The 16,145-nt window shown below is 32.2% G+C and overlaps 3 protein-coding genes and 1 long non-coding RNA gene across 4 annotated transcripts in view; all 4 read right to left on the reverse strand.

The window, feature by feature from the left end:
• LOC111422698 (uncharacterized) overlaps positions 1–4,159 on the reverse strand; it is a 44,104-nt gene extending 39,945 nt beyond the window's left edge. The window contains exon 1 of the mRNA XM_071196525.1: positions 3,906–4,159. Coding sequence (XP_071052626.1) covers positions 3,906–4,159 — 254 coding nt within the window. The remainder of the gene's footprint in view (positions 1–3,905) is intronic.
• Positions 4,160–6,214: 2,055 nt separating this feature from the next.
• On the reverse strand, positions 6,215–6,698 carry LOC139429917 (uncharacterized). The gene is made up of 2 exons (XR_011640512.1): positions 6,580–6,698; positions 6,215–6,524 (listed from the first exon to the last, which is right to left on the reverse strand). It is a non-coding gene; the product is annotated as an uncharacterized lncRNA (long non-coding RNA).
• Positions 6,699–9,524: 2,826 nt separating this feature from the next.
• LOC111422692 (adult cuticle protein 1-like) lies at positions 9,525–10,044 on the reverse strand. The gene is made up of 3 exons (XM_023055910.2): positions 9,963–10,044; positions 9,732–9,904; positions 9,525–9,676 (listed from the first exon to the last, which is right to left on the reverse strand). Exons 1-3 carry the CDS (start codon positions 9,966–9,968, stop codon positions 9,571–9,573), a joined length of 285 nt encoding a protein of 94 aa, XP_022911678.2. The 5' UTR covers positions 9,969–10,044; the 3' UTR covers positions 9,525–9,570.
• Positions 10,045–12,270: 2,226 nt separating this feature from the next.
• Positions 12,271–12,804, reverse strand: LOC139430041 (adult cuticle protein 1-like). The gene is made up of 3 exons (XM_071196629.1): positions 12,723–12,804; positions 12,478–12,650; positions 12,271–12,422 (listed from the first exon to the last, which is right to left on the reverse strand). The coding sequence occupies exons 1-3, from the start codon at positions 12,726–12,728 to the stop codon at positions 12,317–12,319; spliced, it is 285 nt and encodes a 94-aa protein (XP_071052730.1). The 5' UTR covers positions 12,729–12,804; the 3' UTR covers positions 12,271–12,316.
• Between the last annotated feature and the right edge of the window lie 3,341 nt (positions 12,805–16,145).

Here is a 16,145-nt window from a genome sequence, read left to right on the forward strand (position 1 = left end):
AAAAACGAAAAAAATAGTGAAAGTGAATGTGAAGGCTGTAGTCCTATACGTCAATGGCCATCTTAGGGTGAGCTTGATATTATATTTTTCCCAATCAGACAACTAATTGTCGATTTATGGTAAATTATGTAAAGCTGTCTTTTCATTTTATATAGATCGGTTTATCACGAAAACTAGAGTCAATTCAAACAATCTAATTTATAGCATAAGAACTTCATAATGATGTGCATTTAAATTGGCTCCATAAAATTAGGCCGCAGAAAAAAAATATTGTTTTGTTCCCCTGTGTAATTTTTGGATTTTATTACTAATTACTTTTTGTCTTGTTTTTGTTTTGTTCATTTAAATTCAAATTTATACTGTGTTTCTAACTGTAACAATAGTTATCTACTTTACCCACAATTCATCTTGTCACTCTGAACTTGAATTTAATCTCTAATATCGAGACTTGATTTATAAATTCAATGTTTAACAACAGTTTTCTTTTAATAATATCAAATTCATTCCAATTAACTAGTTAAGAACCTTTGTTTGCTGATATCTTAATGTGAATATTGTATACATATATTATGTTTTGCAAAGTTTTAATGTTGACGTGAGTTTAGTTTTTAAGTTTTTTTTATATACATTACTTATAATGCTACTTTAACCTTAATTTTGTTTAATGTTACTATCTTATATTGTTGTACTTTGTAGGGTCTAATCTACTGATGAAGGGCAGGGCCCGAAACCAGGTCTAGACGATAAATTAATAAATTATCACCAAAGTATCATTACATAATTTTTTCTTTTAATAGTTATTTATATTACAAGTGGGCTACAAACATAATTACTGTACGAGTGTGAAGAATTGCACGACGAGGTCGTAGACCGAGTCGTGCCACACAAGTACTGTAATTACGCTCTAGTCCACGTGTGATATACAGCATTTTATCTACCGCTGTTTAAAATTACTAAAAAATCAATTTCTTTAAACAAGTCTATTTGACATTTACAAATATATTTTGAAATGATTGTTGACAATTTTGAATTGTCAGTTTCAACAACATGTTTACTCATCTGGAATAAGTGTTTCGAAATGTAAAAACATAACAATTAATGTTTGTAATAAATAGTATTGTTTCTCTGTAAGTAGATAGCACTTTTTCTTTTGTATTGTTGCTCGTTTCAATAAATTAAGTCTGTTCTGATTAGGCTAAAAATGCGTTACGTAATGAAACCAGTGCGGTAATGAACTTCATTACGTAACTCAAATCACCTCAAATGAGTGCGGTAATGATGACTGCACGCAGTCATAGAGCAGTCGTAGATAATAGTATATTATTCAACAAGCGTATAATGGCGGCTGTTACCCACGAAGAAGAAGTTGCAACACGAGCGAGCGAAGCGAGCGAGTGTTGTAATCTGAGTGGGTAACATCCATTATACGCAAGTTGAATACTATACTTTATCTACAACTATTTAATTTTGAAAAAAAAATCAAAAAAACGAAAAAAAAATAAACTTGATAGACATTTCAGACATAACCTCAATATAAGAAAGCTGTCATTTCTGTTAATATTTTGTTTTTTGATTAGTAGGCAGTGTCAGAAGTGTGGAATAATGGCCTCATTATTCAACACTTTGTCTGTCATGGGTAATGAGTGTCATTACCCGTCAAAAATCAATTGTATAACGAATAGATAATTCAATAGTTGTAGATAAAATAATATTAATATTGACTGTACTAAAAAAAATGGCGGTAAGAAATTTAAAATCTACACCAGGGATCTACTACTTCAGGGATTTTTCCATAAATCATTTATAATGATTTTATCTATATCCGCTACTTTACGGACTGTATAATTTAATAAAAAGTATTATTTTGTAGTTGTTGACGCTTACACTAAATGGTTAGAAATTTTTCCAATGTCAAATATCGCTTCGACTTTAACAATTAATGTATTGAGATCGTTATTTTCACGGTTTGGATTGCCCTTAACTTTGGCTTCGGATAATGGCAGATTATTAGTATCTGATGAATTTGAAATGTTTTTAAAGAAAAATAATATAAAACACCTTACTAGTCCACCCTATCACCCATCGTCTAATGGTGCTGCTGAAAATGTAGTCAAAACAGTTAAAAATGTATTAAAAAAATCACTTTTAAATAAAACTAATGGTGATTTAAACTGCCTTTTGAGTCGGTTTCTATTTGATTACCGTAATACTCCGCATTGTACTACTGGAGTTAGTCCAGCAATTTTAATGTTTGGTCGTTCGTTAAGAACAAGATTTTCTTCTTTTTTACCTTTTACCAATAATGAAAACGAGTTTTGTAATAAAGATATTAATGATGTAGCTGAAAAGGTAAAAAGAATCAAAGAAAAACAAGTAAAATATAGTAAGGGAAAGAATTATATAAAGTTTGAAATCGATGAAATTGTATTAGTTAAGAATTACGCAATTGTAAATAAGCCAGTTTTTATTAAAGGAAAGATCGTTAAAGTAATAGGAAATCGTACGTATCTAGTTGAAATTCCAGAATTACAGAAGAAGTGGAAAAGAGATCCAAGACAAATAAGAAAATTTACTTTTGTTGAATCACGTATTCCTTTTGATAGTTCTGGAAGTTCAAATAATAATAATCAGTCTAAAGATCCTAGTAGCGAAAATTCATGCAACAACGAAAGCGCAGAAAGTTTAGTTATTAACCGTCCGAAGCGCATGATCAAACCTGTGGATAGATTATGTTATGAATAATAGTTTATGTTTATTTTTTTTTTTTTAGGGAAGATAATGTAGTGTATTTTTTTTTAAAAACGTTTTGTAAACCTGTTTTAACTCAGTTCTGAGTTGACTTCGCTCGAATAAAGATGTTTGTTAATTATAACAAGTTAAAGTCTTTAATTTGAATATACTCAAAAGTAACTCAAATAAAATACATCACAACTACATTATTTAAATTCATGTCATAAGCTTGTGTTTAATAACTTCAAGAAATTTATAGCACCCTAGAATACACAGAAAGTTGTTGATATTGTATAAGTTGGGTTTTGCTGGTACAAATTCTATTAAGTTCATTACGACCACAAACTAAAATAAATGGGACCGCATTACGTCTTTCACCGTGAACACAATCTAATGCGAACCAGTCTAATGGTTAGGGTTTTCCAGGAAATCTCTGGGACATATTCATCCCCCCGTATGAATGGAGTAACACCCCCACAATTCCTCTTTCACTAGTACACCCGATAATTTATTTCCCAGTTTTTCGGAAATGATCGAATTTAGCGAACCAGCCCTTTCATTTTAACGCCTCCGATGTCACACGTTTCACTGAACAATTTAATTTGGAATATTTATCTTGCGCAAGCAAATTTCATGTTAATTATAAAGTACAATCCAACATCATTCAATGATATTTCAAATAAAATGGAGTGTATTTGACAATTTTAAAATAGATATCCATTTAATTCAAAAGTAGTTAGTTAGGTCACGTGCTAAATTCGCTTTTAATTTATTTGTATTCTTGTTTTTAGTGGATTATTCAGGGAAAAGCGTGAGTTGAGCACGTTGCGAATAAAATGAAGTTGAACAGGTGTCCTTGTACCGAAACCTCTTAAAATTTTACGATTGTATATCCATTTTAAACTTGGATAATAAATTTTCGTTTTAATCCGAAGAACGTTATAAACGTCCAATAAAATTTAAATTTGTTTATTAAGATCTCATTTTAATTTTAATAATTTAAAATAATCGCATTAAATTTTAAATCAATCGATTTTACTTTTTAGACATCTAGTATCGAATAGATCAAACATACAAGTAACAACAAAAAGTGTTCTGGTCGATTTTATAACAGAAATCGTCTTCATTGAGTTACTATTAAAACACCTAGAGGCCTATAGAGTACTTTTACTTACTTGCAAACAATCGGCGGTAAGTTAACATCTTTTTGAAATTTTTTGATTTCTTCTTGCCTAGAAAACTCCGATCGAAAAGTTCCATTACTTCCAATTGAAATTTCCTCATCTTCTAAAATTTCATTCAAACCTTTTTTTCTAGCTATAACTTTATTTACCCAATCATCCACTTCATCGCGGACGTCTCTTCCAGTCTTTTTATACTCAATCAAAAGATGCAATGTTTCCCAAAAACCTTCTTCGTTCATATCCATTACAAATTATTAAATATTTCTTGGAAAATTTATCAATTTTAATTAAAACTGTTCTTTAATGCTGCTTTTTTGTTAATATTTAGTAGATAACGTGTTGAGTTCACGCAGTCTAGAACGTAACAAAGCTAAAACTGTAACGTAGCATGATATGGTTGTCAAAAGTCACCCCGTTTCAACGCGAATGAAAGAGGGTGGGTGACGCCCCCAACTTGTTTCTTTTTTTCGGCGAAAAACGAATAAATAACTCCTTTATTATTTAGGTACGATGAACCTCCAAGAATTTGTTTTCATTTGAAGAAAAATCTGATTTTAAGAAAAATTCTTTGTGGAAAAATCCAATTAATAAAATGGTTTTTATAATTTCTAATAAGATTATATAACTGAAATCGTAATTGGTGTGTCGTTCAACTAAAAATCCAATTAAAACTGACTCAGTTTGGTGCTTGGGGGAGACGGCCATGGTTTTCGAAACCGGATGTAACGGAGTTTACCGCGTTGCAAAATCGAAAGGGAATGTGTTGGCGACGAATACTACATTGCAATTAAAGGATCTCTGCAGTATTGACCAAACGCTTAGCACTTCACTTTTAGGGGTTGTGTAACGCTTTTCCAACTTTTTTTTATTTTTCGTTTTTTTCTATCGGTTTATGGCTTTGTTGTATCTTTTAAAGTTATTTTCGTTTTTGCGTTGTTTTCGTGTTTCATTTTTCGCATGTTAGGCACGCAATCATAAAGTGACTATAAAAAACACTATGTATTTTTTAAATAGTATTTGAAATTGGATTTATAGGTAAGTGCTTATTACGCTTAAAAAAGTTGACTTAACCACAAATAACACAATAAAACTATATAAAACAGTTTCTTGGAAGTGGTTTCATATTTTCATATGTTATGATATTTATAACGTAAATTTATATTAGCAAAAGAAGAGAGTAACAACTACTCGACGTTTACAGCATAACTTGAAGATCTACATCGTGTTTTGTAAGGCAAGATCTTTGCTTTTGCTAGAACACTTGGACTGAGCAAGATAAATTTTGATACGGTTCTATTGGACAATAATGGTTGTTATTGGTTGCGATGCAAGAATTGGTTGATTCAACAAAATGTAGTGAACAAAATAAGGCACAATGAGATAAACTGTATTTTGTATATTACAAATCTAACACAAACAGTTATTCATTGTCAGGTAACTTTTGTTGTGGATCCTAAACCTAATAACGAAGGAGGATGGCCTTCTTCCTGGGATGGTCGATTCCCAGGATTTCCACATTTACTCTATTGTAACGACCAAGATTCTTTTCCACGTATTTTCCAATGGGTTTTTCGGATAACATCAAGACGTCCTATAGACATCACGCTGTTCAGTTATTGAAGACAAGAATGAACCTTAACACCAGGTTAGCCAAGCTACATAATAGAAAACATTTCTTACTCAAGTGTCGACGACATGGATTAATACCCACACACGTCAAGAACGGCATGTAAAGCGTTAATTCTTTGATGTTTGGCGCCAGAGGTGTAATCACTGGAAGGATTCGTGAATTTAATGATGGTTTGGCGGTAAAAGTAATTAATTTTGAAATCGATATTACCTTTTATGATTTAAAAAAGATTAACAATTAAGCAAATAGAACATAGATAGGCTTGTAGATAGTTTACTGTTAGACCTGTTCAACGATTTCGATCAAAGATTAAACTTGTCATACACGAAGATTTTTAACAATACAAAGAAATTAAATATAAAGAAGTTTAAGAAACTGCAAGAGGGGTTTAACTTCAACAATGTATGTAAAAATAATGACAGGTGGTCTATTAATAGAAGTAATGTTGAGGTTCCCGAAATTGTAAAGAATTTTTTGTCCCCTAAATGCGAATAAAATGTAAAGCGCACGGTGCACCAATGTTATCACTAATTTTTTACAAGGAAGATCACAGCTAGAACGCTTTCAGTCTTTAATAAAAAAGGCATTTTTATCAACTAAAGCATTTCTGAGGAAGGATAGAGATGACCCTCTATCAAATTACTATTTGTATGAATGAATCACACATACATACAAAAATCTATTAGTTTATTTGGCAATCAGTCCACATATACAATTTTAAGTAAGGATCCTACCTCCACCATACACAATAGAAATAATCAATTCTCTAAGTTACTGCTAGAAAGGGAGTACATTGACAAAAACACTTATATAAGATTAATTTGTCATAATGGTGTAGCACCCAGATACTATGGACTTCCGAAAATTCACAAACCTGACTGTCCCTTGCGCCCTATTATTTCTTTTGTTGGTTCACCTACATATCAACTGTCTAAATTCTTAGCTAAAATTTTGAGTCAGGCCTCCAGTGAAAGAACCACCTATAACATCAAGGCACGTTTACGTTTATTGATAAAATAAAGGATTTTAAGTTACCACGTGGTTATGTATTGATTTCACTTGACGTGGTTTCATTATTCACTAACATTCCCTTAGAGTTGGTAAAAAAACTTATCACTACTAAGTGGGACTTGTTGGAAATGACAACATCTATTGACAAAGAGCTGTTCGTCGAATTGATAGTGTTTTTGTTTGAATCATGTCATTTTATTTTTGATAAAAAAATCAAATCATCTTTTGGATGAGTGCGTTCCTTTACTCAACTTTACTTTTCCCTTCATCTTTAAGTATGTAGATGATATTATCTGTGCGGTTTCCTCAGCCCAGATTGACAGTGTTCTTGACGTATTTAATGGTTTTGATCCACATTTACAGTTTACTGCTGAGACCGAGGTTAACTCATATATACCTTTTCTGGATACGAAGGTTATTAGAAATGATGACCAGACCATTCATCATCATTCATGGATTTAATAGCCGCTGTTGTGTAAAACGACTGCAGAAAAATGTAACGAACGACGAGATCTTGCAGCTGTTGCATTTGATTACATGCAGAATCTACAACTGCCACAGATCCCTGTACAACATTTCTTTTACCTATCTTAATTAAGTATAAGTGTGTTCTGCATTCACGACTTGAAGACAAACAAATCATTTTTTTATATTTACTATGAGGGTGTAGCTGCAAAAGACCCTAATGATTCATACTGGAGTATGGGGATAGAAAAGTATGTTTCTTTTGATGTACAAGAACTCCTATTGTTTTCTGATAATTGTTCAGGGCAAAACAAGAATCACTGCATAATAAGAGTATGCGTGGTCTTAACTAAAAGTGGAAGGTTTCAGAAGGTGCAGCAGTATTACCCTTTGTGACAGAGATTTTGGAGTGATTAACCACTTAAACATCTCGAACGAGACCTTCTCGCACATCAAATGCGTTCCGATTTGCGCTATCCCGAAAAAAACCCTCGCATTAAGTGGTTAAGCTTACGGAAAGTTGACCGAGTTTATGATGTCTATACATTTGATGGATGCCAAAAACGAATGAATGAAATGAATTCCATTTTCAGTGTCAAAATTTCACCACTTTGTTCATGAAGCAACAAACCCTGGCGTTGTTAAGGTCACGGAATATATTAATGGATTCATGTGGAACACCTTTAAGCTGACTCATCCCAGAAGAGAGCAAAGAATATCCAGATACAATTGCCAAAACAAAAAGTTTGCAATGATAACTTACCAATTTTAGAAACAAAACTTAAAAATATCAAAACATTGCTTCAATGGGTAGAAGACGATTATAAACAATTTTATGAAGAAATTCTTGAAAATTACTTATTAGTTTGATGTTTTGTATTTTTCTGAAGACAGTTGTAGTTCTCTTCTTCTACAGGACGACTAACATTGTCAATAAGCTGATCTTATAACCCAAAATTCCATCTTAAGTTCGAATCTATGGTCCACACATTTCCGAATGGATTTATTAATTTATTATTAATTTCGGGTTTTCAACAATTTCGTTAAGGATTATTAATAGATCTTTATTTCTATAGAACACTTCAGAATTCACTACTACTTCTTTCTTTGTATTTTTTTTTAGTAGTGACTAAAATTTACCATGGTATTTACCATGCCTTGGTTTTTTTTAATAATCATCCTCCAATAATTTCCTAATGCAAAGTTTCAAATAGCTTGTAAATTTTCTTATAGTCACTTCGAAGCCAAATACACGGCCAAATATTTTCTGCAAGCAAATACTAATGGATCTTCACACTGTATGTTATCAATCACAAATATTTTTTAGCACTTTATTTAACCAAAATATCAGCATAAGTAGAATATAACAATTTTTATTTTGTGTTTAGTCCATACACAAAAATGTGAATCTTTTGTAATAGTAGCCAATTTGCGTAAATTCTGAACCTTCAGGAAATCGAAACAGTATATTATCGAATTTGGTTCGCATTGATTCATCAACATTTTAAATTGTTTAGCTTTAAGTTTATCAACTTTTAGGTCTAGTAGAAGATCAGTCGTTAGTGGACTGAGAATAAAATTAAAGTTTATAGAAAGAACTATGTGCAATTACCCATCTTTCTTTTTATTATTATTCTCGTAGCTCTTACAAGTAATTTCAGGTGGCGATCGGCATTTCATTTCTTGTTTTGGCAGTGGCCAACCCTATGTTTGCGTGTTTACGTTTTTTAGTTTAGTTCAAGATCTATCTAATCCTGTGATTTTTGCTCTCAGTTGCTTTCGTTGTCTTCTATTGTTTGCTTTTATATTTACTTAGTTCCATAATATACCCGTCTAATTAAGTTTTGTTTCCTCTTCTCTATAATACAATATTCAAGGGATTGTCTTGTTATATTGTTTCATGCTTTTCGTTGTGTATGCCCGATTCATTGTTATTTTTGTTGTTTAATTTCGTAATAATTCCTCATTAGTTAGTTTGGGTAGCCAAAATATTCGGAGTATTAATAATTAAAAATTTTGTATATAAAACTACTAAACTTTATGGAATTTTGTTGAAAATTTGCAGTTTTATACCTTTTTTTATATAATAATATAATAGTATATTATTCAACAAGCGTATAATGGCGGCTGTTACCCACGAAGAAGAAGTTGCAACACGAGCGAGCGAAGCGAGCGAGTGTTGTAATCTGAGTGGGTAACATCCATTATACGCAAGTTGAATACTATACTTTATCTACAACTATTTAATTTTGAAAAAAAAATCAAAAAAACGAAAAAAAAATAAACTTGATAGACATTTCAGACATAACCTCAATATAAGAAAGCTGTCATTTCTGTTAATATTTTATTTTTTGATTAGTAGGCAGTGTCAGAAGTGTGGAATAATGGCCTCATTATTCAACACTTTGTCTGTCATGGGTAATGAGTGTCATTACCCGTCAAAAATCAATTGTATAACGAATAGATAATTCAATAGTTGTAGATAAAAATAAAAATAAGACACATTTTTGTTTGGTTTTTGTTATTTTATTGCTTAAGACTTAAGAGAAATTAAAATGTTCCTGGTGCTGGGGCGGTATTGATATGTTGGCTGGAAGCGAATGGACCTTCTGGTAATGGAGCAACATGTAAGGATCCACGAGTAGCAGCAACGTATCTAGAAATATCATCTTGTTACAACCCTCTATATTAAAATTCCTCTGTAAACTTACCCAGATGGAGCAACAGAAACAGCAGGTGCTACAACTGGAGCCACATTATAGGCATATGGGTAACTATATGGTGTTGAATAAGCTAATGGAGCAGCATAATGAGTGCTGTAAGCCAAAGGAGCTAATCCTGCAGAGGCTACGGCCAATACGGCAACCAAGGCAATGATTACACACTGAAATCATATTTTTCATGATTTATTTAATTTAAATTAAAAATTAAAATTTTCTTACCTTCATGGTTTAAGTTGGATTGTTTTATATTTGCAAGTTGAGACAACTCTGATAAAATGATCAGTTTAGACCGTTTATATACTCCGATAGGACAAAGATCGATAACTTAAAAAAAATTGGAAAAAAATATGTTTACCTTGACAATAAATGTGGGTCTTTGTTTTTAGGTTGGGTGCGGTAAAAAATCACTTAAATATTAAAAAAATAATCTAAACTATTTAGATAGAATATTGTTCAATTAATTGTTTTTAGGGCATTTATTTATCCTAAATTAATTTTGTAATCTTAATCTCACCAATAAGTGAGACTTTGTTCTTCAGTATAGTATTTTCGATTTATTTGATCTTTAAGGTCAAAATGTATAATAATAATAAGCAACTGTGTACCATACGAAGACACGGTGTAAAGACGCAGAAAACAAAGACTCTTTAATATCATCACGGCATAACATGGTTTATCGACCAAAAAATAGAATCAGTTGATGTCGATGATTTTGTAAAGAATGCTGTAAGTCGAGAAATATATTATTACCACCAGAAATGTAGTACAGGTTTATCATACATTTATTTTTATAATGTGCCTGTTACGAGCACCCTTCTTAAAGATTACGTGACGATGGGATGTTTAAGTTTTCTCCAATGAATCTGTAACGGCTACCATCAACCATAGGATTTACTTACCACGAAATGATCAACGAAAAGGTTTGCTGGTACAGTCTCGTGTTATGAGGCTCATTAAAAGCAATATTTTTGTGAAAACATCTCGAAAATAATATGGAGGAAAGACAGTTTATCTTGACGAAACTTACATTTTTTTAAGATCTCCACTGAAAAGCTGGCATGATGCAATCTAAAGTTTGTTAAAAAAATCATTGCTGAAAGAAGAAGGTAAGCCTAGAAAAAAAGAGTTTTAATTGCAATTTGTATAATTTATAAAGGGCGCAGATTTGTTATTTTCTTCAACGTCAAAATCAGCAGATTGCCACGATTACCACTAATGAACTAAATTAGATACGCCAAGTTTAATAATTGTGGACAATGAATCTTATCACGTAAGGCTAAAGGAAAAAGCCTAGCTTAGTATGGCTAAGGGTTGAATATTTATAAACATAAAATATTACTTACCTTACAAACATGATAAAAACCGAATTATATACACTCGCCAAAAATCATCTAACAAAAAAGTTTATGAACTTTGTGACCACAAAGTAAGTCGATTACGGCCATCTCCTTTTCAATTCAATCCCAGATCGGGTCTGATTGTGAGTGAATAATAAATCACATTGTAATAAACTTATTGGCATAGATGTATAGAATGAAGAAAACATCTTATTGTAAGCTGAGGCCCTTTGTTATAATTATTATATATATTTCTCGGCAAGTTACACACATGAGATTATTTTCAAAAGGCAGGAAGTTCAGAAATTCTATTTATAAAGTAAAGATCGCTCTAGATTCTTCAAACTTCGAAATTTATCCAAGGATTTCAACTGAAGTAACCATAATTCAAGGTTAACTCTTTTACTACAAATTCGAAGACCTCAGAGGCTGAAAAGAAATGCACAGATCTATAAGCGTCATGACTTTCATCTTCAGTATTCATAGAGTAACACAAACTTAGTGGTTTATTGCTAATTATATAAATTTTAAATAGGTAGTTAATTCACATGTACGGAAAGGTAAAGAAGTCTTTGCAGGCGTGACAATGTTACGAGTGTAACTTCACAATATTTGATTATTTATTGATATCAGTAGTTTTGAACTCTTTTCAGTTTATTGCCATAATCTTTTTTTCTTCAGAGAAAATTATCTTTTTCATACTTGCTTTTTTGGTTATTCTGGTGTAAATATGTCATACAAAAATTTCTATAAACAGAATATTTCTTTTTAATCGTTCGTCGTATTCAAGATAACTTAAAACTTTGTATTGTAATAAACAACGCTTTGGATGATTCAATTTATCATTATTGTTATTTTATTTATAGCCGAATCTCATGGAAATTCTTTTAGACATAAATCATTAGAAGTGATACATAACTCTTGAAAACCAAGTCTACTTTGTACGGAGAAGATTCGTTTACGACACTATTCTTCAAAGCGTTTTAATTATTAAAATAATATTTATGTCGTGTAAACTTTTTAATACCCAACCTTACCTTAAATATTTTAATTAAAATAATTAATCAAATTGTAGTTTTTACTGGTTTTAGATTTATTATTGTTTTAATTATCAAAAACTGGTCGATCATGGATTAAATAAACCCTTATGCTTTAATTAAATATTTTAGATAAATTCAATAATAAAACAATTTTCTTTTGGTTTTTGCGATTTTATTAATTAAGATTTAAAACAAATTAGAATGTTCCTGGAGCTGGGGCAGTGTTGATATGTTGGCTGGAAGCAAATGGACCCTCTGGCAATGGAGCAACGTGTAAAGATCCACGAGTAGCAGCAACGTATCTAGAAATATCATCTTGTTACAACCCTCTACATTAAAATTTCTCGGTAAACTTACCCAGATGGAGCAACAGCTACAGCAGGAGCTACAACTGGAGCTACATTATAGGCATATGGGTAAGCATATGGAGTTGAATAAGCTAATGGGGCAGCATAGTGAGTACTATAAGCCAATGGGGCTAATCCTGCAGAGGCTACGGCCAAAACGGCAACCAAGGCAATGATTACACACTGAAAGAAAAAAATTATTTAAAAAGAAATTCATTAATTTAATTTAATGTTATGAATTAAAAAAGATCTTACCTTCATTGTTTTAAATTGGGTTGTTTTGAATATACAAGTTGAGACAACTCTGATAAAATGGATTGTTGAGATGGTTTATATACTCAGATAGGACAAAGATCGATACATTAAAAAAATAATAAAAAAGATATGTTTACCTTGACAATAACCATGTGGGTCTTGTTTTTAGACTGGGCGCGGTCAACGTGTTTTCATTTCGATACCTTTTCCTTGTTAATAAAATAACAAAATTAATGAGATTAAATCAAAATTAAAAAAATCAGGAAGTTTTGTATGATATTAATTTTCACAACTCTAGACGAATTTTAAATGAAATTTATTTTTTTTATTTTTAAGATTTTATTTTTACTTCTATGGTATTGCTAATTTTAAATTATTTAAAAATTGAATTCATAAAAGGCACTGAACTTGAACAAAACTACTTTTGATATCTTGTAGCACTTTTAAAAATATCTTATTTAACTTCTGGTGCAATAAGTTGAAGTGAATTTAAATTTTAAATAAAGTTTTTAAACATTTTTTTCTCTTACTCAATAAATAGATATATATTTTTTGTCTGTTATTGTTTGTATATAATATATTTTAACATATATTTTTGTTATTGTTTTTGTTGATAGAAAAAGCTTGTATGACAAGGTTAAATGTACGTATTGATAAATATCTTATTCGCAAAATATGTCTGGTTGATAGTTCTAATGAAGTCTGAGATATTCACTAACGTATTCTAAAAATGTAAGCTTTTCAGTAAATAACACTATAAAGCCTGAAAGCTATCTAATTTTAGGCCATTTCCCCATTCCCTTTTTGAGCGTCATTTATAGACTGGTCTTTTAATATTTTCATAGATATGGTAAAGATTTTCTGGTTTCAGTCCAAATTTTGCGAATAACTTTTAAAATTTTTCTATGTGTACATCATTAAAACCCGTTACAGCCATAAAAATCATTTGTGGAATATACATATATCCTAACTACATTATTTAAGGACTCATTGACATTTTAAGTTCTGCCTTTCAAACATTTTTCCAATAACTCTGTCTTAGATATATTGGTGAAGGTAGGTTTGATTAAAATCATCGTGTTTTCAGGCAAATGAAGATATTCATTGACTTACTTAGCAGCCATGGGAGGGTCGTTATCGCCAACATCTATATAGAGTTGTTTGAAGAAGTGAATTTAAAAACCTGCACTTAGAAACACGGCATATAATTGATTCAGGATATCCTAAGTCATTTAAACAGGCAGCATCCAATGATAAAATTCAATGGAGGGAGAAAAGGACAATCAAGTCCTTTTCCGATCATCCCTCGATGTATCAGTATCCAGGACCAACAATGGACAGCGAAGAAACTAGGGTAAGTAATTAACCTGTGTGCTTCATCTGTTTTCCTTTTGTTTAAGATATACTAGGCGACTTAAAAAGGACGCCATCGAGGTGAGACATGGGTTAGTCAGCTATGGACGCATTGCCAATAGCAAAGGACTGTCTTTCTCCGTTAAATGGGCCAGGAGTAAACAGACTCTTGCACAAGTATGGGAAATAATCTGTAGGGCAAACTGGATGGAAACTGGAACTTTAATTGTCGTATCAAGAAGCCTGTCCTCAACAAAATGCAGTATGTCGACCACGGTTGGACCATTTGCAATGTTCTGAAAATTATGTCCATACTTCTTGGTCAACAAGGAACATGCATAAAGGAATACGAAAGGGACATCGTATTAGGAAAACCAGAGCAATCAGCAATCGCAGAACATTGCCACATTGTCACACAGCACGATACCATAACATAGATTTAGATAAGACGAAACTACTTGCAAGGAGCAGCCACAAATACCCGAGGTTGACTAGAGAGGCCATAGGATTTTACTGGACTTGATGGAAGATTCCCCCACTCTACACCAAACGCGCCATTTAGCGAATAGTAATTAGTTAATTAATTAGTTACTAGAAACATATATAGAGTCAAAACATATTTCAGCCGACGCACGACATATCCCGGAAATATCTAGTTTTATTTCGCTATCAGTTGTATAATAGACATACTAATAAACAAACCTGTTTTACTTTAATCTATAAATGCCCAAAGCTTTGGGGTTAAAAGGACATCAAATGACTTTAAGAAGATAGTTCAAACCCCGGATTTTCTATTCTTAGTTTTATTTCTTACTTTAAGTGTTTTTTATTATACATAAATATCAAAAACATTCACACATTTTCTTTTGTATTGTGCAAGGAAACAAATTCTACAGAGATTGAGGTATACTCTTGGTCTGCTGTATTTAACAGGTTCACAACATGAACGATGATACTGTCCAGTATTATAGCGAGGATGAACTCTCTTGTGCATCGTTTTCTTATAACTGACAAGTCGTGATTCCATGCTCATAGCATTAGTTTCCTTTATTCCTCCGTAACTGGCGGTCTAGTTGGGTCTAGTGCCTTTTGAGGTGGGCTTTGAAGCGAGTTGGTGTTATCTCCTTTATCTGGCCCAACCACGTAGTTCACGATCTTTCTCTTCTTCTGCCTACTACTTTTCCTTCGACTATTAATTTTTCGAGGTTATCACCATTTCTGCTGATTATACGCCCAAAATATTATGGAATTCATCGCCGGCAAATAGTAGATATGTTGTAAATACTCTTTCAGTATAGATATGTTAGTACGTCTGTCTGTCCACGGAATACGCAGTGTTAGAACAAAATGTTGAAATATTGTCTCACTTTTATTTAGGTTTGAAACACTGTTGTTATTGTAGTCACTCGTCAATGACTGGCGCTTTAGTGTTCTTCATGTCATTATTTAGTTCGCCGATTCATAAAGTCGTCCCTTGCGTAGTGTCTTTTCTCTTTAGTCCTTAGTTGTCATAGTCATTAGTTTTCAAAGTCTTTTCAGTTCTAATTGTGTATATCTACAGTGATAGTTCTTTACAATAAACTTTACTTTACGGCCTTTCTTGCATTTAAATGACAACCCCAATAGGTTATAAATCCAGGACAACGCGACGGAACTAAAGTGTTGTGATGTGATAGTGTTGTGAGTTCGACGAGTCTACGAATAGTCGTGATGTGAGAAGTGCCAACGTGTCTGTGAACAGTGGTGACGTGTAGAAGTATTAGTCAAGTGCCATTCCTTCCTGGATATCATCAGTGTTACTTCCTGGATAGCAGTGTCGCTTCTTGGGTATTTGTTGTTAGTGAAATGAACGGAGACAGCTGTATGTAGTGTTGTCTGGATGATTCCATAAGTGGTGGTCATTTCGCGAAGCTTGTGTAACCAAGCAGAAACCATCTCTCTAGTGACTCAATCGTACAACATATATCAAAGATAGAGTATATCACCGCCCTGGTGAGCTGTCATATAAAAGATTCTAAGCACACTACCAAGTAAATACAAAACTTTTAGATAAGCTTGGTTGTCTGCAGA

The sequence above is a fragment of the Onthophagus taurus genome, chromosome 6, assembly GCF_036711975.1.
Source record: "Onthophagus taurus isolate NC chromosome 6, IU_Otau_3.0, whole genome shotgun sequence".
Lineage (NCBI taxonomy): Eukaryota > Metazoa > Arthropoda > Insecta > Coleoptera > Scarabaeidae > Onthophagus > Onthophagus taurus.